The sequence below is a fragment of the Quercus robur genome, chromosome 3, assembly GCF_932294415.1.
Source record: "Quercus robur chromosome 3, dhQueRobu3.1, whole genome shotgun sequence".
Taxonomy (NCBI): Eukaryota; Viridiplantae; Streptophyta; class Magnoliopsida; order Fagales; family Fagaceae; genus Quercus; species Quercus robur.
In genome coordinates, this window is record NC_065536.1 from 1,314,650 (window position 1) to 1,337,544 (window position 22,895).

The window sequence follows — 22,895 nt, forward strand, 5'->3', positions numbered from 1 at the left end:
TTTGATTTTGAAAATGCTCTCTCAAGAATGAAGTGGTGAAGCCTAAGACACCCACAGTGACCCAAAAACATCAGATTTACTTTACTTACCTTTTGCTCTAAAGAAAAAAAAAATCAGATTTCCTATATTTGGGTTGAGGAAGAACTGAAGAAGCCCAAAGATAAGCAGGTTTGTAATGATCTGATGCTTCAGTTGGGGCTTTTTTTTGCTACTCTTGCCTCTTGCCCGTGCTCATTAAGAGAGAGAGAGAGAGTTTTGAAGGAAGAGATATGAAAAGCAAAAAGTGAGATGGGAAAATGTAAAAAGTATTGTTGAAACTTGAGATACATCAGGTCAAACTTGTGATCAATGCATGAGAACACTTCAACAACACTGGTGAAGTTTGAGATACATAAGGTCAAACTTAGTGTTGTTGAAACTTGAACCAAAAGTGTGGCAGTGGTTTGAATAGATTTCAAAGTGTGTGGTAGTTGGGATATTAAGTATTAACGTGTAGAATGTATAGAGGGAAAAAAATATCAAGTGGGCAATGATATTACTATGCATTGGTGCACTTACTTTTTGTTATTTGAAAGGTTAAAAAATAACTAAAATATTTTGTACTGGGTTGTGGGTGCTTGTATATCAGTATATGTGTTTTTGTTTTTGTTGAATTGTGTTAAGTGGTGTCTAAAAGTTGGTAAGCTAAAGTTTAATGTTTACTATTATTTAATTTTTTAGTTAAAATGACCAGGTATAAAATTATTTATTTGTTTATTTTTATAATTATTAATTTTATAATTATTAATTAAATTATTTATGACGTCACCGGTTCGACCATCAGTTAGACCCCGGTTCGACTAGAAAATCGGTAATTAGTCCCTTTTTCGATTCTTTCACCATACCAGTTTTTAAAACCAAGACCTAAACTCACTAATTGAAGACAAATCAACCACTGTGTGACCTATTGCACAAAAAGAAGGAAACCCAACAGCACGAAGATAGTGACTATAAAAGTAATTTGTAGTTTAGGTTTCATATTTTGGGACTGGTGCTTTTAAGTTTCAGATTTGCATTTCTAATTAATTGTTGCAGTGATAGTAACCTTTTCAGTAATTACTCTTAACTCTCTAATTGCAATGAAGGTGGAAAAAGAGACATTGATGAGCCTAAAAATCCATACAAGATATGGAAGAACTATGATCATATAAAAGGTGTGGGAAATGCAAAAAGGTTGGGCACAATGTTAGGACATGTCCTGACGATGAGAGAAACAATGGAAAGAAAGAAAAAAAAGCAAAAGAAGTAACAGGTTATGTTGTTTAAGGGACTAACACTTAAATGTTTACATAGGTAGATTAATTGAGGATATGAAGTATTGTTGGTTTGTATGTAGTAAGGAAAGAAAGTTCCAAGCTTCACACAAGGAAGATGACTGGGAGTTCTAAGTAGGGGAGAGCTTTTTTGTTAGTGACGAGCATGGCAATTTGGTCCATCCCAAAGTGAAGAGAAGGACACCGAAACATGGACTTGTTAGTCAGCCTCTTTACAAGACTTTTAGAAGCATGGCAGCCCCACCAAGCACACAATGATCAAGGAAGCATGACATAGACAAACTTTATAGTCTTCAAACAAAACCAAGTGTATAATTTTTGTTTACATTTTGCACAACCATTAATGAACAAGGATGTTAAACCTTAGATAATTTGGTAAATATATTGATGGTTACACCAAAACATTAGAGGTGATATTATGGAATGAAATTATGCAAGTTGTTTTTTTGTTTATGGAATTGTTATTATATTTGTGGAAGCTCACTTCCTGGAATAAGCATCTTTGCTATGGTTACATTGTAATTTGGCACGAAACTACTTGGAAATTTTTTTGAGTTTATTAGTTTATAGTAGACCTTGATAGCAATGTGTTGCATTAATGATATAATGGTTGTGTAGAAATCATGAATGATGACTGAGTACAATGTCAAATATGTGGCTCAAGTTAGTGGCTTAAGTTAACGGCTTTTCAATCACACGTATAAGCTTTAATCTTTGTAGGAGATCCTAATTGGATCCCACTTTGCTTCTGCTACATACGATTATGATGAAAATGCTACCGTTGTCTCAGCAATTGGAATACTCGTATAAATCAATATTATAATTCCTCCAAAAAGTACAATGTGAGATTTTAGGAACAAAGTGCCATGTTTATTTATTTATTTATTTTAATCTTTCAAAACAATCAATCCTTTAGATAGATGACAAAGTACATTACAAATCATAACAATAACATTAAAATGGCGATACATTTGATCCAAATTAGCTAAATTTTGGCAAAATCTTTTTCTGCTTCACTCTAGCCCCATTGCACCAAATCATAGGAGTCACAATAATTACAAATGCAATCCACTATAACAACAATGCAATCCTCAACTTTTTCTCCTCCTTGTGGTGTACAACTAACTTATCTTGATCAACTTTATCTTTATCAATCTTTTGCATGCATTCTTGTAGTTAGCATATTATCTTGTTTAAACCAACAAAGAATGCCCTCCTTAATTCAGACCTCCAACTCTCTTCCTAGTGAAGCTTGGGACTTTCTTTCCCTACAACCAACAAACCAACAAGTAACACATTATAATCAACAAAACCTAAAAAATTGAACTCAAATAACTATTTAACTATGTAACTAATCATCAAGACCATCGCTCTAGTTTAAAAAAGATAAACAGATATTTCTATAGTACCAAGAACTTACCAAAACTCAAAACCCAAGTAATGCCTAGGCAATACAAATTTTCATTCCTATAGCACATGTTATTTATCTTATGGGGCTCAAATAATAAGAGACCACATCACCTCAATTCTCTAACTATTCAATGGGGTAGAATTAAAACTATCCAAGGAAACATAACAGCAGTTCTCTAACATGGTTCAAAGAAACATAAAAATATAATCTATAAGATATATACTAATCAAACATCGCCATCATATTAACAAAATTATAATGTAGACTAAACATAATAGTAGCACCTACAGGTTGTGATATACTCTACAATAAAAAGGATATAGCCCAACATAGAATCAACTTATGTCCGTAGCCAACAGTCTAAGGGCCCGTTTAGTACATGTGTTTAAAAATTGAAAATTGTTGTTTGAAAACATTTGTGAAAATACGTGTGGGTGAAAAAGTATGTGAAAATACGTATAATCTATATATATCTAAAAGCTGAAGCGTAGCATTTATTGTTGCTACGCTCCAGTTAAGCCACATCAGCGTCCACCTCATTATCATTTTCTTTCCAATTTTCCTATAATTGTTTTTAACATTTACTTTTTATTTTATTTTAATATTTACACTTTTTCCAACATTTCTCCACCCTTACCTTTTCATCTCCCCACTACCCTCTACATAAATATTCTTCTTCTTCTTTTCATCTCCCCACTACCCTCTACATAAATATTATTCTTCTTCTTTCTTTTCATCTTCCTTTAGTTTGTCTCTTCTCATTCACACTCTTTACTATAAATTTGTAATTATCTATTCCATTCTATGCATGGTTTTCTTTCACAAAAAAAAGGTTCTCTCTCTCTCTCTCTCTCTCTCAATTTTTCGATGAATGTTTTATACATTCTTCTATTTATGCCAAATTACTAATCTTTGGGAATCCTCTTTCTTTTTTTTTTTTTTTCTACACTAGAATCATTATGCTCATTTTCTCACTTAATTTAATCGGGTAGTTTGCCGGAAATCAAAAAAAGGTTCTCTCTCTCTTTCTCTCTCAATTTTTCGATGAATTTTTTATACATTCTTCTATTTATGCCAAATTACTAATCTTTGGGAATTTTTTTTTTTTATTTTATAAATTTTTTCTACACTGGAATCATTATGCTCATTTTCTCACTTAATTTAATCGGGTAGTTTGCAAGAATTCAAGTAAAACTAGACAATAAGGAATTTTACGGCATTGGAGAACACCTATACAACATATACCAGCCAAAAGTTGAAAGTCAGCAAATTAGTGGAGCTATGATTAAGCTTCAAATGGGATTGATGGTATTGCCAATGTTCTTTAATTAGCATCCTTATTTCTATTTCTCTATATATGTTTCCTAGAATTAGTAGTAGTCTCATTTTTATTTTCTCTATTATATTCTAGGTAAACCAAGAGTTCTTTAAAATTCCACATTGGTTAATGCCATTTAGATTTTTTTTTTTAAAAAAATTTCTCTTTAATTGTTAAATGTTACCCTTTTTCTGTTCTTTCTTATAACTCTAATTAATGTTGATGGTTTTTTTTTTTTTTTTTGGTTAGTTAAGGTTGATGGTGTATTCTTACAGAGAAAAGAAAAAATTGAATTCTGTATAAACCTGTACCTAAAGGGGATAGGAGCCTTTGTTTATTTGATTAGAGACAATATATTAAAGGGTCATATCCATTGGCCATTGCATTGCATTTCTTAGAGGTTAAAAGATAAAGCTTGTCATTATAGAAAAACATTTTGGGTGGGGATAAGGGCGTCATTTTGTTTTCTCTAAGAGTAACAAAAGATCCTATTATAAAGGAAGCCCACAATCATATCACATGCTTATTACACTAACCATGAGCACAACCCATTATTCTCTCTCACCATGTTTCTACTACATTTGCATTTAGCAACCTAAGATTGGAATTTATTCCCAATAGAAGACTTGTAGAATCATTCAGTTTTTATAGGAAACTAGCCGCAGACTCGTGCGATGCGTGAGAATATAAATATTATGCAATGAAGTGTAATATATAAAAAGTAACAATTACTTCAAGAATTGTCTTTTTTTCAAAAAAAAAAAAAGATTTTTACACTTATTTTTTTTAATATTTTTATCTCTACAAATATATCATTTAATTTTTATTTTTTTTGGTGTATATCACCAATATATTTTAAGGTTAACCATATTCTTCTAACTTTGTTGTAGTGTGTTACATTTGCTTAATATACAACTCATCTCTTAAGGAATAAGGAAATTATCATAATAAAAAAAATTATCACAAAATTACAATGTTAACTTAACCAAAATTAAAATAAACTAAAGAAATAAAAAATAGATTTTATAATAATTTATTAGTCAAAAAATTGGTAGGCATATTCAAATTCCTATTTCCAAAAACAACTAAGTATTAATCCAAACCAAAATTCAATCAAAATTATAAAAGGGAAAGAAAAAACTTTCTGATGGGAAATTAAAAAAGCACAATCCTAAAACACATATTAAAAAAAAAAAAACCATCAATCTTAATTTGAGTTATAAGAAAGAACAAAAGTCTTTTATGTGCAATTGTTCTCTTTATTGGTATTTATTGTTATATATTTTATTTTTACTTTTTTTTTTCTCATCTTATGTTATTCAACATTTAAATTCAGTCACATCTTCTACGTCATTAAATTATTTATATTTTCTCTCTTTTTTTATTTTTAATAATTAAACATGGAATATTTTATTTAAATTAAAATCAATAAAATTTTCCTTAAAAAATTGTACTCTTTTTATTTTATTTTATTTTTACATTTACACTTTGTCCAAGCTTTTTCCTTACCTTTATCTTTTCATCTCCCCACTACCTTCTACCTTAATATCACTATTCATCTCCCCACATCTTCCATATCATTAAATTATTTATATTTTTCTCTACTTTTTATTTAAAAAAAAATTAAAATTTTAAAATTTTACTTACATTCAATAAATAAAAGTGTCCTCATAAAGTGCAGTAATACTAGGGACACACTTATTCTCAAACCCAATACATCAAAGAAAAAATATAATACAAAACAAATGCCAATTGGGAAACACTAAATTATAAAAATAAAAAAAAATTGTGGATATCAAACCAAATATAATATAAAGAAACTAATAGTTATAGATATACTAACTTAAGGGTAGCAAAATTAAATGAAAAAAAAAAAACTACAATGCATATTTAATGCAATAAAATCATCATCAAATTTTGGAAAACAGTAGCTTGCCTATGTAGAGAGAGAGAGAGAGAGAGAGAGAGAGATGGTAAAGAAAAAAAAATGAAATGTCAATTAGTAACTATTAATTGGAAAACAAGGAGGTTGTAAGAAGTAAAAATAAAAAAATAAATATGACCCGTATGGAGCTTCAGTGATCAAATTCTTTACAGTGCAATAAAATCAACTGTTACATTCACATAAAAAATTGAATCAATAATCAATAATTATAGACAATCATAGCAATATATTTAAACTTAAAACTAATCAAACTCTATTTCATAACTAAAAGGAGATGATTCTCAAAAAAAAAAAAAAAAAAAAAAAGGAGATATCCTCATGTAATAATAGAAATTACATAAGAAATAAAGTTAGAAAATTTTAAAATCCCTTTTTTGACATTTCATTTAACTTTATATATATATATGTGTGTGTGTGTGTGTGTGTGTGTGTGTGTAATCTTCATACACAATTACATTTAAAAATCTAATAAAAAGTGCTACATCTCTTTTAACACCTTTGTTATGAAAATCATTAGCCAGTAAATATATAGTAATAGTAAAAAACGTTATAAATGAAATTATGAAAAAAAGTGATAAAACTAATTAGCTACTATCATTATGAAGTAGTAGTCTATAATTTTACACATCTAAAGAAGTGGAATATATAGAGTTTACTTAAGGTATATGTAAAGATTCACATTAAAAAAAAGATATGTAAAGGTTAAAAAAATGTATATTCTATAAATAAATAAAAAGGTATATGTAAGGTTTTTATTAACTTAAAAGAAATTGAAAAATCAATTATTAATAACAACAACAACAACAATACTAATATAGGGGTAATTACATTCCCCTTCCTTGATGTTTGAAGAAATGACACTCTACCCCAAACTTGAAAGAAAAAAATATTTTCACCCTTTACATTTGTTTCACCAAACTTTGTTAAATTAATATTAAAATATTGTGGACTAACTTGCCTGTGCTTAAGGTAGGTTCCAAAATTATCCTTAATTTTAAAATTTAATTCTCTTATTTTAAAATTTTAAATTAAAGTGTATTTCAAAATATTAAGTAATGTCTTTTGCTTTTTTTTTTTTTTTTTCCCTTTTCTTTTCCCAATGAGTTATGGAGAGATTTGTCATTTCAAATGTTTTGGTATTTTATAAATTTGTATTTTAATTCTAAAGTTATGAGTAATGTCTTTACTAACTATGGTTAAAAATTTGTAAACAAATTCTTAAATAAATTTATAATATTTTGTTATTAATATAAACAAAATGGGAGAGTGTTATTACTTATTACCCCAAATATATTTAATAAGATTAACCTAAAAAAAAATTATCTCGCGCAATGCGCGGGTTTGTGACTAGTGTTGTTTAAAAACTGAAAATAGTTGTTTGAAAACACAAACCAAACACCCTCTTAAAATGCATAACAATAAGTTTTTTACTCAACTCAATTATTGGGGCAATTTATCAAGCATGTTATATGCATGATTTAACGAGAGAATGAACAAAAAAGCAAGGGAGGTTGGTCTTGGCCAACAAATTACACACAATCAAAGCATCGTAAAATGGACCAAATTCCTCCTTACTTATAGCTAAGGCAATATGAACTATATTCAACTAACAACGTACACTGCTAGCAATATATTATCTTAGTTCAATTTGGCAACCAACATGAGCATTAGTTGCAAGGAACCATCAATATTAATTTAAGCAGTGCAATCCCATTTAATTTTATAGATATTGATAATAAAATTGGATACAAACTAAAACAAGGAATTATAGTTAATAAACCCCAAACTCACAACTGTGGAGGTTTGCAAAAAGGGTAATGCTTATTGTTAATGGCGGGGTTTTGAAATTTTTAGGGGCATTTTTGTCTTCTTGTTTTAAGTGACCTGAGAATGCTGGGCTGTCATTTTAACATGTGTCAATTTATTATTGGACTTAGGGAGATCCAGAAACAGCATATACTTTCTCCAATTATAGAGTAAACGCAAGTCAAGATCGAAAGTAAAGTCTTCTCTGCGGTCCAGCAGTCCGCCACTTCCTTGACGCAACACACACTTCGCTTCAGAGAGAGACAAAGAGAGGCGGAGGCGGAAGAGAGAGAGAAACAAAAGCTCGGAGATGATAGAGATCGTAGATCGACTATGAGGGGACTGTGATAGAGGTACTGAGACTAGCAGTAGTACTGGATAGCGTTCCCAATCTTGTAAGTTGCTTTTTTTTTTTTTTCTCTTCCCATCCTTTTTTCCCTTCTCTCTTTTACTCTATGCTATATATTTTCATAAAGAATGTCATTCTTTCTCTAACCATTCATATTATAGTACTCAAAGCACATAACTTGAATCGGAACTATTTGGCTAGAATATTTGTATCTCAACAATCATTCAAGTAACCTCTATTACAATTAAGGAAAGTTTTACAAAATAGGTAATGTTAAGCATCAAAGTAATATATAAGGTAGATAAAGTAGATAAAATAGAAAAGCCTCTACTGATTATCAAAAAAAAAAAAAGCCTCTACTATCCAGAGCAACCCTTTGTCAACCCTTTTCGTATCGTTTCGTTTTTTTTTTTTTTTTTTTTCCACCTTTTCTCCTTTTAGCTGATTTTTTTTTTCGTTAAATGTTGTTTATTTTTTCATAGACAACCAATAGTGATGGCGGATTCTTTTATCTCAACCATGAAAGAAATTAAAGAATTTGGTTCGTGCCTGTGGGATGCTGTGTCAAGCCGCAATCTGGAAGAAAATCTGAAGTCCTTAAAAGGTGCTATGGAGTCTCTGAAGAAAGTTTATGAAGATGTGAAGCAAAGGGTTGAAATTGAAGGGAAAGTACCACAGATGAAGTGTACAAACGAAGTTTCTGGTTGGCTTTATGAAGTATTGAAATTGGAAAAAGATGTGAGCAAAACTCTGCAAGATGGTGAGAAAGAAAAGCAGAACAAGTGTCTTAGAGGTTATTGTCAAAAAAACTGTTGGTCAAGCTATAATCTCAGAAACACTATAAGCGAACACCTCGATGAAGTAAAGAAACTGAGGACACTAGGTCAATTCAATGCTGTGGTTCAGAAGTTTCATGTTACAGTTCAGCAGCTACCTATGGTCGAGACCGTTGGTCTAGATGCCCCGCTTCAAGATGTCTGGAGATGTATTGAAGACAGAAAATTGGGAATTGTTGGATTATACGGGATTCCGGGCGTTGGAAAGACTACCCTTCTCTACAAAATAAACAATGAGTTCCTCAATGTTAGCCATGATTTTGATGAAGTGATTTTGGTTTCAGTATCAAAACTATCAGAAGTAGAATTGGTTCAGAAAAAAATCATGGATAAATTGGACCTCCCTAGAAACATGTGGAGTTCAGATGGTAGGGAGACAAACGCTCAGAAGATATTTGAAAGGCTACACGGAAAAAAGTTTTTGTTGTTGTTAGATGATATATGGCAGCAACTTGATCTTAATCTTGTCGGGGTTCCTCTTCCAAATGATCGGAATCAGTCCAAAGTTGTATTTACAACCCATTCCATCGATGTTTGTGGCCTCATGGAAGCTCAACAGAAAATTGAAGTTAAAAGTTTAGGACCAGAAGAAGCATTGCATTTGTTTCGGATGAAGGTGGGTGAAGCCACTCTAACTTCTGGTCCAGAAATATCCAAACTGGCAAATGATATGGCTGCAAAATTGAACGGCCTGCCACTAGCACTCGTAACTGTTGGGCGTGCCATGGCCAGTAGGAATGATCAATGTGATTGGGAATCCGGGCTAAATGTATTGAGAAACACTCCATCACAGTTCCCACACATGGAAGGCCGCATCCTTAAGAATTTGAAGTTTAGTTATGATAGACTACAGAGTACTACCGATAAGTCTTGTTTCTTGTATTGTTGTCTATTCCCAGAAAACTCTGACATCAGGAAAGAAAAAATTATTAATTGTTGGATAGGAGAAGGGTTTATAGATGAATTGAATGAAGATGCAGATATAAATGGTGACTTACGCTCTAAAGGAGAATTAGTTATCAGAAATTTAAAGCGTGCATGTTTATTAGGGAGTGGTGAATCAGAAGAGTTCATTAGGATGCATGGTATGCTACGTGACATGGCCTGGCACGAATGCAAAGAGGACATTGTTCTTTTAATTAAAAAAGATAAGGAACAACGTGGATTGAGAAGTTGGAATAAAGTTAAAAGGATGTCATTGTGGGATCATAGTATACAAGATCTCCTCACAATTGTCCCGCACTCATCCAGAGAAGATCTCCTTGAAAATATCTCTCCGTTACCCAATCTCCTGACTATGATTTGTATGGATCCTATGTCAACAACATTGCATGCAGGATTCTTTCCATCGATGTCTTCTCTGGGGGTTTTGGACTTGTCAAATAGTTCATCCTTACATGATTTACCTAAGGAGATTGGTCATCTAATCAACTTGAAATGCCTTAATCTCTCTAATACAGCTATTCCTGAATTGCCATCTGCACTTCAAAATTTGAGAAAATTGCGGTGTTTGATACTAAATTGTACAAAAATTCGGAAAATTCCAAGGGCAATGATACCAAACTTTCTGTCCCTGGAAGTATTTAGTAAGTTGGAAGTTCTTCAGCACTTAGATCCTGGTGGTTTCCTACATCGTGATGATTACCTACAATATTTGTTAAAGGAATTAGAGTGCTTGCTACACATAAAAGAAATCTGCATTGTCATTCATGAGGCCACTTCCCTGCAAAAGTTATTGGAATCACACAAGTTACTAGGGTGCATAAGAAAGCTCACACTCGATGAGTGCAATGATCTGCCCACCCTTGAACTATCACCCTCATTGGTGACAAAAATGGAGGATCTTGAATTACGTTATTGTAAAGAGTTACGAGAGATTTCCCTTGGAACAGGGCAATTCAGAAACCTTAGTAAGGTAGTGATTAAAGGTTGTAACTTGTCAGATGTGGGGTGGCTCATATATGCTCCAAGACTTCAAACTCTTGAATTAGTTAATTGTGAATTATTGGGAGAAATAATAGGAGATACACCGGGAGGTGGAGAAATTGAAGAAAATACAAGGATATTCTCAAGTCTTTTGGTTCTACGTTTGTTTTGCCTACCAAGCCTACAGAGCATATACCGGCATGCCTTGCCCTTTCCTTCCCTGATAAAGATTGAGGTACAAGATTGCGAACTTTTAACCAAGCTTCCATTTTCCAAGAGTGCAACGAAAACTCTAAAGCTAATTAGCGGAGAGGAAAGCTGGTGGGATAGCTTGAGTTGGGATGATGAAACCATTAAGGAAGATTTCAGCCCAAAATTTGTTGAAAGAATTGTTCAGAATGCTTGGTAAGTCAATAAGAACCAATTCTTTATTTATTTGTTTTGTTTTTTTGACAATTCGATAGTTGGAGGTGGGGGGATTAGAACCCTGAATGTCTCATTTTGAAACATCAGGAGGTGCCAACCAATTGAGCTACAAAGCTCTAGTTAAGTCAAATAAGAAACAATTCAAGTGTAGGCTTGAAGCTGAAATGTTTTGTGCTGCTCTTATGGGCGGGCTCTTCCTTTTGGTCATTTGGGCAATTGCCAGGCTACTCTTCAAAATAGTATTTAGCCAAATTGAAAGGGTTAATTTGAAAACTAGTATTATTTTAATAATAATTATTTAACTTGGCATTGTTTAAAACTTATTTGGGAATCTAGTATTTCTCTTAAAATCGCGTATTCAAAACACAATTTTAACACTTGAAACTTTGTTTTGAAAATACAATTTTACTTAAAGATGCTACAATTTTCCATGAACACGATTTCAACTATTAAAACACAATTAAAAAAATTCCAAAAAAATCCAAAACAATGTTGATTAAAATAATATTATTTTGAATAAGAATGTACTATTTTTTAATTACTAAGTCACACCAATCACAAAGTAACTCTTGCATAAGAATGTGGATTTTTTTAGAAAATAACTATAAAATCTAAACAATATCATTAGTTAGCAAACGTTTCAAACTATTTTGATTTATAACAATTCGAGTTTGGTGGAGTCGATTTGTGGGTTGTAAAATCGAGTTTAGTATACTCGATTTCCCTTTTTTGCAGCAGATGACGTGGGGAAACGGCGCACAGAAATCGAGTTAAACAAACTCGATTTCTATGCATACAAACCGAGTCCAATACACTCGGTTTTTACACATAGAAATCGAGTTCGTTGGACTCGATTTCTGTGTATAAAAAACGAGTCTATTAGACTCGGTTTATATGTACAAAAACCGAGTCTAAAACTCTCATTCAAAACGACTCCTCTCAAAAAACTCAGTCCTCCCACACTAACATACTAACAGTCCTCTCAAAAAAAACTCTTTAGTTCAAAAAACTCTCACATTCCCTCCCACACTCACAGTGCGTCTCAGTCTCTCTCTCACTCTCACTCCATTCCATCTCAGTCTCAGCTCCGCTCTCTGATTCGGCTCCGTCGCCGTTCCGTTGCACTCATTCCCTCTCTTCAGCTCCGTCGCCGTTCCGTCGCACTCATTCCCTCTGATTCTTCAGTCAGGAACGAGTGGTTCTGCAGATAAGGAAACCGAGTTCAAAGGAGTCGGTTTCTAAGCCTGAAAAACAAGTTCATTGAACTCGGTTTTCAAGCCTGGAAATCGAGTTCTACGCTGTCGGTTTCCAAGCCTGGAAACCGAGTTCATTAAACTCGTTTTTCAGGCTTAGAAACCGACAGAGTTGAACTCGATTTCTGCCGACGTGGCCACTCCGCCAACCTCAGCTAAAAACCCAGAAATCGACCCTGCTTAACTCGAATTGCTAGAAACCAAAATAGTTTAAAACGTTTCCTAACTAATGATATTGTTAGGGTTTTGTTGTTATTTTCTAAAAAATCCCTAAGAATGTACTATTTTTTAATTACTGAGTCGCACCAATCACATTATCGCCACCTTAATTTGTAAACAAAACTCTTTTATTAAAATGAGAAGTGCTGCATCCACAATATTTTCAAAATATTTTTACAACAAATCATAAGTGGCAAATTATTGTTAGTTCTAATTTAAATTCACAACTTAAATTACTTTTTTACCCATCTATAACTACCAATAACAACGTACCACACAAGATTTGCTGTGAAAATATTGTAGACATAGCATTTCTCTATTAAAATCAATATATATATATATATAAGCAAAGACCTTATGCAAGAGCGCGGGAGTTTTTTTTACTATTACTCCACCATATCCTTTCCTATTGAGAAAGTATTGACATAACTATAATGCCGCAACAACAACATGTGTGATTGTGAACGATAAAGGAAAAATGGTAGATTCATATAAAAGTGATGCAATTACTCATATCATCAAGTTGTGGCAAAAAAATGTTGTAAAGGGTGTAGTTGTATAAGAATTGTTTCCTAATACCCCCAATTTTTCATAAATAATAATAAATAATAATTTCAAGGGTTTGGGATAATTTTGGAGGTGACTTATTTTTTTATGAAAAAAGTTTGGCTCCAAACATGTTTAGAGCTATCTAGCTCCATCCTACTATGTAGCAATTGAAGACACCATTTATGCGTAGTTTTAATCATGACTTTTTAACGAGTTGTGTCACTTGTTTAAATAGTTCAATGGTAATGGATAGGGTTTTTTTTTTGGTCTTTCTTAGCATTATTTTTTGAGGTAACATGGATAGTTTTATAATTTGCATCTCTCTTATAATTTGTCACGTAATGAATTGGAAAAGTTGACTCTTAACTATTTTTGTTTTATTTAGGAAAAAGAAAACATATTTGGAACCAAAGTTTGTCCTTTATTCATTTCAGAACTGAGGTTTTTCTATTTGGAAATTTTACTCTGGTTATAAAATTTCTTGGCTTAAAATCCCTGGTAAAATCAACTTCTCCAAAGCCCCACACCATATCTAAGAAACCAATCCCCAAATTACTGAGAATCATTTTCATAATTGAATGAGAACCCAGTAAGTAGATCTTGATCAAAATACTAATTTCATTTAATCGATTAATTTGGGTTCCTAATTACTGGTTCAGACCCTTGGTTGGGTGAGGTAAAGTAAAAGGAAATGTTGGATTAATTTAAATGAAGGTTCTGCGAAGGAGGAATTTTGAAGTTCCAGTTACTGTAATCTCAAACAACTTTACTATGGACACAACTCCATGGTAATTGAGGCCCTAATTTAAGTTTTTGAGGCTTTATGGATTTTTATTTTTTCTTGATACAGGCTTTATGGATCCTATATTGGGATTTTTGTAACTTGGCCTTAAATTCCCTAGATTGCCAATATCTATGTGGAATACCCTATAGGAGATCTAAAAAATTATGTGTGGCTTGAACATTCATGTTCAAGATGATTTTGGAATCCATCAATTAATTATTAAATGGGATTTTATGTCATTGGCTTTTCAAACATGAGATTTATTGTGAATGTTATTGCTTGTTTCGGAAATGCTTAGTTGCTCACTTGCTCAGTGTTATTGAGTTTAGCAGATCTAATCAAAGTCTTTCTGAGTTTTTTAGTGTGGAATTAGAATTCATTGAGGAATTTCACATATTAGGCATTGATGTGCTTGTTTGGCTCCAGGCTCGAGGACTTTCAGCCAGAGTATTGAGATCTGATTTTCACTTGTTTGTGTGAGGCTGCGAACTTAAGGTAAGTAGAACTGTACCGTATGCTCCTCATTACTCATTTACACTCTTTGCTATATTGCATATGTTGATGACTGCTCCTCTTTATGCAATTTCAGTTGTTTATGCCTTTGTAATCTCACTGTGCCCTGGCCCTTTTCAGTTGATCTTTACGCAATTTTAGTTGTTTATGCCTTTTCAGTTTTTGCTCTGGCCCACTATGCCCAATATGTGGATCATATCAGGTTTTTAATGTTGGCCATATTATATTTACCATAATCCTTAGAGGGAACAAAAAAGGGTACGTGGTGTTATGGAAAATTTTGGTGGAGATGTGGTGGTGTTATGGAAAATTTTGGTGGAGATGTGGTGGTGTTCATAATAGGAGTTGTAAATGTTGATGACTATACATATTGCAACTGTGCTCTTTTTAGGGCATAATTCACTAGGCACCATATTATAAATGTTCTTCAGTCTCTTTATTAAGATTCACGTGTTGACATACCTGCGTTTAAGTAGGACTCTGTTTTGTGAACGATCTCTTATTTACTTTTGTGGTGATGATTGAGCTTGAACATTGGTATCTCCTCATTGCTTGACATTGGGTTTTATATCACTATTTTCCCAAGTCCGAAGTGAATATAATTTGTCTCAAAGCAATAACTTATTTAAGGATAAAACTTAGGTACTATTTCCTAGGTTCCTTTCTTCAGATTCAGCCATGTGACTATTTAACTAAAAAATACACTTCCAACTCATGAAAAAAAATCCATATGCAAAATTTTAAGAAAGGAATCTAAGGAACAGCACTTAAGTACTGTATTTATGTCTTGCCCCTCATTTAATATCTCTATTATATATATTTCTCACCTTATATCGAGTTATTGATTTTAGGAAAATGCTAACAGATGTCCTTAGAACAATGATTAACAATTCATTTAAAGAAAATTTTTATGTGAAAAGAAAAAAAAAAAAACAATTAATGTTTTGATAACTTTTTTCATTTTCCATAAAAATGATGTCAAAAATTTCCTAAAATGGACTGTTAACTATTGCCCTAAGGGCACTCATTTGCATGACCCTTGATTTTACTTCTCCCTAAGCTAAAACAGTAAAACCTATGTAATAGACCACTTATTAGACTATTTAGTTCATTGTGTGTTTGCATATCTTTTTCATATAATGATACTCTCACATAGGGGTGGCAATTCGTAATTGCGTGTTGGATTCGTGTCATGCCAACTTATGAGTATTTGATTATATGAGTCAATATTAACCCGACATGTTTATTAAAGAGATCAAAATTCTTCAACCCTAACACGACTCATTTATTAAACGGGTCAGTCATGTCAACCTATTTATAAGATTTTATCAAAATAAAATAAAAAAAAATTATGAAAAAACAAACAAATAAATATTTTTAATATAAAATTTTAGAACTAAAAAGTCACTACATCACAAATAATCATTCAAAACTAAATCATATTTTAATATCACAAATAATCAATCACAATATGTCAAAGAAAATAAACCACAACAACTAATAAGTTTATATACCTAGGGTTTGAAGGGTATATTAGTAAAATATTATTTAATTAAATGGGTCAGACAGGTTGCATGGGTGGAACACTAATCCAATCCATTTATTAAACGGGTCAGTCATGTCAACTTGATTATGACACGAATCCATTAAGTCTCAACCCATAACCTACTAATTTCGTATCGTGTCGTGTTAGATTAACAAGTTGTGTCTAATTTTGCCACCCCTACTCTTACATCAATATTTTCACATCCTCTTTCATGATTTAAATGTGGACATTTTCATTTTGTATTTTAAAATCTGTACATCACAGCATTAATTGTGAATATTCTTTAAAAAAGTTGATGTAAAATAAGTGTAAGAGAACATTTTCCCTTTTCATATTAGCTACTTGCACATGTAGCTTGTGCCATGTGAGGGTGCCTAGAGGGTGATTGATCTTTATGTCCAGGCTGCTCATAATTTTGGTATTTTTCTTGAGTTGTTTTGATATGCATAAAAATCTTGCTTAATGAAGATTTACTTTCTTTAGATTGTGAGTTTATTTCTCTCTCTCTATTCGATGTTTGCTCCCACTGGTCACCCACAAATCCTCCCATGTCTCTAAGGCTGGCCCACATGGTCTCCGCCACTCCACCTTCAATTGCGTCGTCTTTGCCTCTCCACTTGCTCAAACCCACCTATTTGTTTGCCACTCCGTTGCTCTACCGGTCAAAACCACTATCCTTTAGCGGACAAAAACAAAGAGATCTGCCTTTTTTGAGGGTGGTGATTTTGCCGGTGGTATGGCGGAGTGGCGAAGAAGATGTGGGTTTGAGCTATGAAATGACAGAGGCGTTGTGGAAAATGGAGTGTCGGAAACTAGGTCGGCTAGTGGTGGAGATTGGCAAGGGTTTGTGGGGGTGACCAATGGAGTGAGGGGATTGATCAGTGACGTTGCAGAGAGAGGGAGAGATACAGTGTGTCAGAGCCAAACTTTCCCTGTAGAATATTAGAAGGTGAAGGTTCATACACACACATAGATATACTTTCTTTATTTTTAACATTTTGATAATATCTTATATAAGATTTTAATTTGTGGCATGATATATTTTGTACACTTTATGCTGTGATTTGGATCTTGAATATCTTGGTTTTGATGTTTTTTTTTTTTTAGAAAATTTCAACTTATGACGTCTGCTTCTAATAATAGCTCTTTGTCATCAAACTAAGACACCAATCAATTTTTAGTGTAGGTGAGGATTGAATCACAAATCTCTTATACAACTATCAGAAATTTTACCATTTGAGTTAACTGGAACTAACATTTGGTTTTGATGTTGGTCTAGCAAGTAATTGATTTTCGTAGGTTGCACGCTTTACTTAATAGTTTGCTATTCTTAGCATATCCAAATGTGTGGACGTCGGGGTGTGACACCATTAGTGTTACTTCCAAATATCATCTCTATTATTTTATCTAAAATTTTCATAAATAAAGTTCTTCATATATTTTTATTTTAAGATATTTATTGTTAGGTCTATATGTATTAGTATTGGCAAACCGCAAACCATGTCAAATTGTGAGTTTTGTTGTGTCTTAGAGGTGTAACTCAAGATCAAAATGAAGAGCTGATCTCAACTCAAGAAAGCTACAATCTCAATAGCAACCTTGACTCCAATCTCAACCTATTGAGTTTACACGAACCTTTAGCATCTGAAATGACCCAATAACTTGTCTATCTCAACGTCCATTGCCTACTTGTTGGAAGATGGAAGATGTCTCAACGCTTGTAGGTACTAAAAGGGACATTATGAGTTGACTCTAGGGGGCTTTTTTTAAAGGAGAGAAGCTATGCTTATGCAACTAAGGTTTTATAACTAAGTTCCTCTCAATTTCACAATACCAAAGATATTCAAGTAAATCTGAAGATCAATTGGTGAAATAATTGAAGCCATTGTACCGACTATAAACTTGTTGCTTTGAAGAAAACTGTTAGGGTTTTAGGCCTCAGTTGTCACAAAATTAATCAACTTTTAACCAATTAATCAATTAATTAATTATGCTCTTGATTAAATTGATTAACATATCAAACAAACATAGATCACATGGACACCAGAAATGATGACTTAGGAAAACTAATGGAACTGTTGTTTAACAATAAAAAACCTGGGAAGGATTTAACTTAAAAAATTCTCAAGGCAACATATCCATTAATAGAATTGAAGGTTGTACAATAGACTTCATTCTAAATCTATTGCTACCTTATGTATTACTTATTGGTGTGACCACATGCAGATTCGAATCCACGGACTTTTCTATTATGGAATGTTGCACACGAACTTTCCTGTTCGTGGCTTCAAGAACTCCGCTCAAAGATTTGACCAGCAACTGTGGTTAACTGATTGCAACAACTCTGCTTTATAACCAGATCTGATGATTGCATGTAGCCTCTAGTTATAGCTTCAAAAAGGCTTGGAAAATCTCCAGATCTTTTACAGAACACTACCCTCTTATGTCTTCCAAAACATGCTTTGGAGTTTGTATTTATATGTCCTTAAGATCCATCAAAATCCTAGATCAAACTTTAAGAAAATAAACTGCAGATCTATTCTGCATGAATCTCAATTGATTGAGATGTACAGCAAGTGAATTTCAACGTGTCTGGCCTGCAATTGAAATGCAGTCTTCTAGCAGTCTAATTTTTTGTTTTCTTGAGTCTTTACTACTCTAAACCTGATTGTCTTGATCCCAATATTTATTCAATACTAAATAACTAGACAAACTTAATTCTAAAAGGTTACATTTGTTCTTAGTTGCCAATCTAAAAATATAGACCCTACAAAAACCTTCAAGAGTTTCTTGGAGTCGGTTGGAGGTTCTAATTGTAATCATGGATGTGTCATTTGCAAAGGCAATTTGTATAGTTGAAGAGTACAGATGTTCAAGTGCGGTGAAAGCCTAGATTTTGAAGAAAATAACCCAATGACCTAGGTAATGATTTATACCCTGAAATTTTAATTATGGCTAAGTAAGTCAATTAAAGCTTCATCATCTTCTTCTTCTTCTTCTTTTTGGAATTTTAAGTCAATTAAAGCTAATCTATCAATTAAGGCCCCATAGACGTGATTAACCAATTGAACTAGGCATGGGTGCTAACAATTTCATGGATAAACATGTTAATGCAATTTAAATGAGAATTTGATAATAAGATAAGAGAAGCAAACCCAAGATAATAACCAATGTGTTATCATAGAGAAAAATTTAAGTACTGGTTGTAAAAACCCCCCGCTGGTTAGATTGCCAAATCGATCCACTAAGAATAGATAGTTGCGGTAAAAATTGACCCACACAACCCTCCAAGTAGTGCTGCAATCTTGTACTCAATCCCTCCAAGCTCCTGCTAGCAACTGACTTTGCTGAGTTGTTTCTCTACCTGAGTCTTCAGTTTCGCAACCAAGCACTTGTTGCAACTTCAAGCCACCATGGCTGAAATGGAAGTCCTCCAGTGATTCTTAAGGATCCAAACAACACTGAGGTGATGATAGTTGTGAAGGATCTAATCTCCTCTCATGGGATTTGGCTATGGTGAGAAGGAGAAGGTAGAGAGAAAAGAAGGTTTTAGCTCTAGGGTTTTAAGTCTCTCCCGTGCTCTTCAATATGGGTGTCCTTAGGGTTTAAATTGTGGGAAATGATGTGAATTTGTAGTGGGAATGGGTTGGAGCAGTAGAGGATCTGAATAACTGATTTTTCTGTTCGAACAAATTCACGAGTGCAAATTAGTAAGTGTCCGCAAATCTATCCTGTGAGTCAAGTCATAACTGCTTTTTTAATGCTTGTCATGTCACATGCCTATTTCGTGAGTGCCAAAATCCCTGAGTGTCCCGCAAATATGAATCTTCAGCAGCACTAATTTGGACTCTCAAACCCAACCTAATTACAAAAATAGCCCACAAATACAGAGTATTTAGCTTGAATTACAACCAATTTGACTAGGAATAAAGCGTACACAAATTAATGAAATTACAACATAACAAGTTATTACCTTAAGATTGTAACAAGTTGTTTGAGATTGTAACAACTTCTCTTGCTATAGTGGGTTTGCTTCACTGGGGAACTGGGGAAGGTTTCTCTACGGTGGTTTTTCCTTTAGAATAGCTTTTCCATCTCGGTTTCCCTGCGTCACCAGATTGCCTTCTCCATTGTGTTTGATTTTATGCTATTGAATATTGATAACACATAATTTAATTTGCTATTTAATGATTGTTAACATGCATGGTTGATAAATTTGCATAACCACATACTTTGTTAATATACTCAATTAACAACTTGGTTCTAAAAGCTAACAATTATAATTTGTGAATTTGTTGTATTTCATGTAGTGAACTATAAAGGCATTTCAATATTGATGATCTTTGATAATATTTATAAAGTTGGTTTATGGAAGTTGTGTGGTCTTTTACAATGTATAGTAATTCTTGATTGATTTTTGTACAAAAATTGTTTGAATATTAAAAACAATGCAGAGTTTCTAATGTATGTTATCGCACTCCAATATTTGCATGATTTGGAACAAAAAGGAAATGGGCAAACATGATGTATGTAAAATGAAAGTGCAGATATAGGGAATATGTTGAGTTACTATGCTTAGGTTATTCTTGAGACATGCCTTTTGCAGTTATATAGAAAGTTTTTGTCTCATCAAGATGCAATTTTTGTAGATTTGGAATTGTATTTACTAGCTACATATAATAAGAAAATATGCTCTTTCTATTTTGTTTTCACTTTTGGTTTTCAGTATTTTTTTTTTTTTCCCATCACAAAATATTCGCATCTTGATTATTGATTATAATTATGATGAGCTATGAAATTTTTGTAGGACGAGTGCTTGAAGATTTTTCAAGAATATTGCTTGTGAAGTGTTGAAGTATTGGTGTTTTGTTTCACAATAAAAGAAGTAAGACTGTTTGTGAGAATGAGCGTTATGTTATTGAACTGGTAAAGGTGTTTTGGCCTGTTGTCTGGCCGTGTATTTAATTTGTGTTTTTTTTTTTTTTTTGGACCATACTGTGTATTTATTTTTCATTGTGCTTTTTGGCCAGTACCATGTATTTTGTTCTAAGTGTACTTTTTGGCCAGTCCGTCAATATGCTTTACTATAAATTACTCAAAGAAAGGTGAAACCTCTGCACATTATGAGTGACATTTCTCTTCAGCACTGTTGTTAATTTTGCGATTCCAATAATCGTTGAGTGGAATTGGCTTTCTCAAAGGCAATACAGATTTCTGAAGTGAACCTTCTTGTGCTGGTTATGAACGGACGATTTTGAGGTGTTTTAGTGTTTAGAGGATGGTGACAACTTGGGGAAGTACATTTTGTGATGAAGTAAAGTGTTACTCATGGATGCACATTTTAGAAAGCACTGCAGAAGATACTCCTAAGTAATTCATATTATATGGTGGCTGTTGAAACGTGAGCTAGCTAATTGACCAATTTTCAACTTATGTAATTTCTACCGTTATTTTTTAGGGTATGAAATCTAGTGTGCTAATTTTCTTGGCTTAGTGTTACAAATTTAGGAGATCTAGTACAAATGTGTTTGGAGTGGGGGAGAATGGAATGTTACCACCGGGAGGGAGGGGATGAGCTGAGAAATGCCTCTTGTTTTTTCCCATCAGCAGTTTCCCAATTTTGGAATGACATTCAAAAATGGACAGACCCCAAATGGTAACTAATATGTTCAACAAAAAAGAATAAGAAGGCAATGAAGCCATATTACAATTGTTTTCTTTGGGCCATTCAATTCTGATTTACATATAGGTAACTTTATGTTCTTCTTTTGATGCTATTGCATTTTCTTGTTAATCCATGGTCAATAACTTTTATTTCCAATCCTTAAGGTTGCAGGAATGTTTTGGTCTTATTCATTCAGAAAATCAAGCAAAATGTTGTTCTCATTTGGCCTCATTCATTGTAAACACTAGTTTCAGACCCACACATTATGCGTGATAATTTTTTAGGTAAAATATTATTTTAGTCCCTAAATTTTGTAAATAGTTTTTTTTTTTTAATTAGTTTTATCATATTTTTTTAATGGTCTCATCTATATTGTTTCTTACCATTATCATATATTTATTGGTTGATAAATTGCATAACATAAATATTAAATCAGAGGAAGACCTATTCATTAGATTTTTCAATTTTATTTCTTATGTAATTTCTATTATTATTGGAGAAGATCTCATTTTTGTTATGATAGGAAATATAATTTCCTTAGTTAGAGTTTGATTAGTTTTGTGGGGACAATTTTTGCTTCAAAGGCCAAGGGCTAGACCATGTTGGAACCTTAGGCAATTTTTGTTGTCCCAGATTGGAAAGAAAGCCTCCCTCTTTGCACCTTATAAGGCATGAACCAATGGTGATAGAGTACCACTAGTTTGGTTACTAGTGGTACTCTATCACCATTGGTTCATGCCTTATAACGTGCAAAGAGGGAGGCTTTCTTTCCAATGTGGGACAACAAAAATTGCCTAAGGTTCCAACATGGTCTAGCCCTTGGCCTTTGAAGCAAAAATTGTCCCCACAAGTTTTAAGTTTAAATTTTGTATTATTGATTTAATTAAGTGAATGTAATGGTTGATTTTATTGCACGGTAAAGTTTTTAATATCCTCTATTTGATTTTTGCTATTAGTTGTTAGAATCATTAGGTCTTCAAATCGTTCATTTGAAAAAAATTGAAACTCTTCTTATTGGATGATCATGCATACTTCC

General features: G+C 32.8%; 1 protein-coding gene across 1 annotated transcript; it reads left to right on the forward strand.

Annotated features, from left to right (window-relative positions):
- The first annotated feature begins 7,963 nt into the window (after window positions 1-7,963).
- Window positions 7,964-21,337, forward strand: LOC126716606 (disease resistance protein SUMM2-like). Its single transcript, XM_050417440.1, has 4 exons — window positions 7,964-8,188; window positions 8,625-11,309; window positions 14,562-14,630; window positions 21,002-21,337. Exons 2-3 carry the CDS (start codon window positions 8,638-8,640, stop codon window positions 14,587-14,589), a joined length of 2,700 nt encoding a protein of 899 aa, XP_050273397.1. The 5' UTR covers window positions 7,964-8,188; window positions 8,625-8,637; the 3' UTR covers window positions 14,590-14,630; window positions 21,002-21,337.
- The last annotated feature ends 1,558 nt before the right edge of the window (window positions 21,338-22,895 follow it).

Bases quoted from the DNA above. Each gene is read 5' to 3' on its own strand.
- LOC126716606 (XM_050417440.1), top strand. From the start codon at position 8,638: ATGGCGGATTCTTTTATCTCAACCATGAAAGAAATTAAAGAATTTGGT. The intron at 11,310-14,561 runs GTAAGTCAATAA...GTTTGGCTCCAG, and splicing joins AGAATTGTTCAGAATGCTTG to GCTCGAGGACTTTCAGCCAG.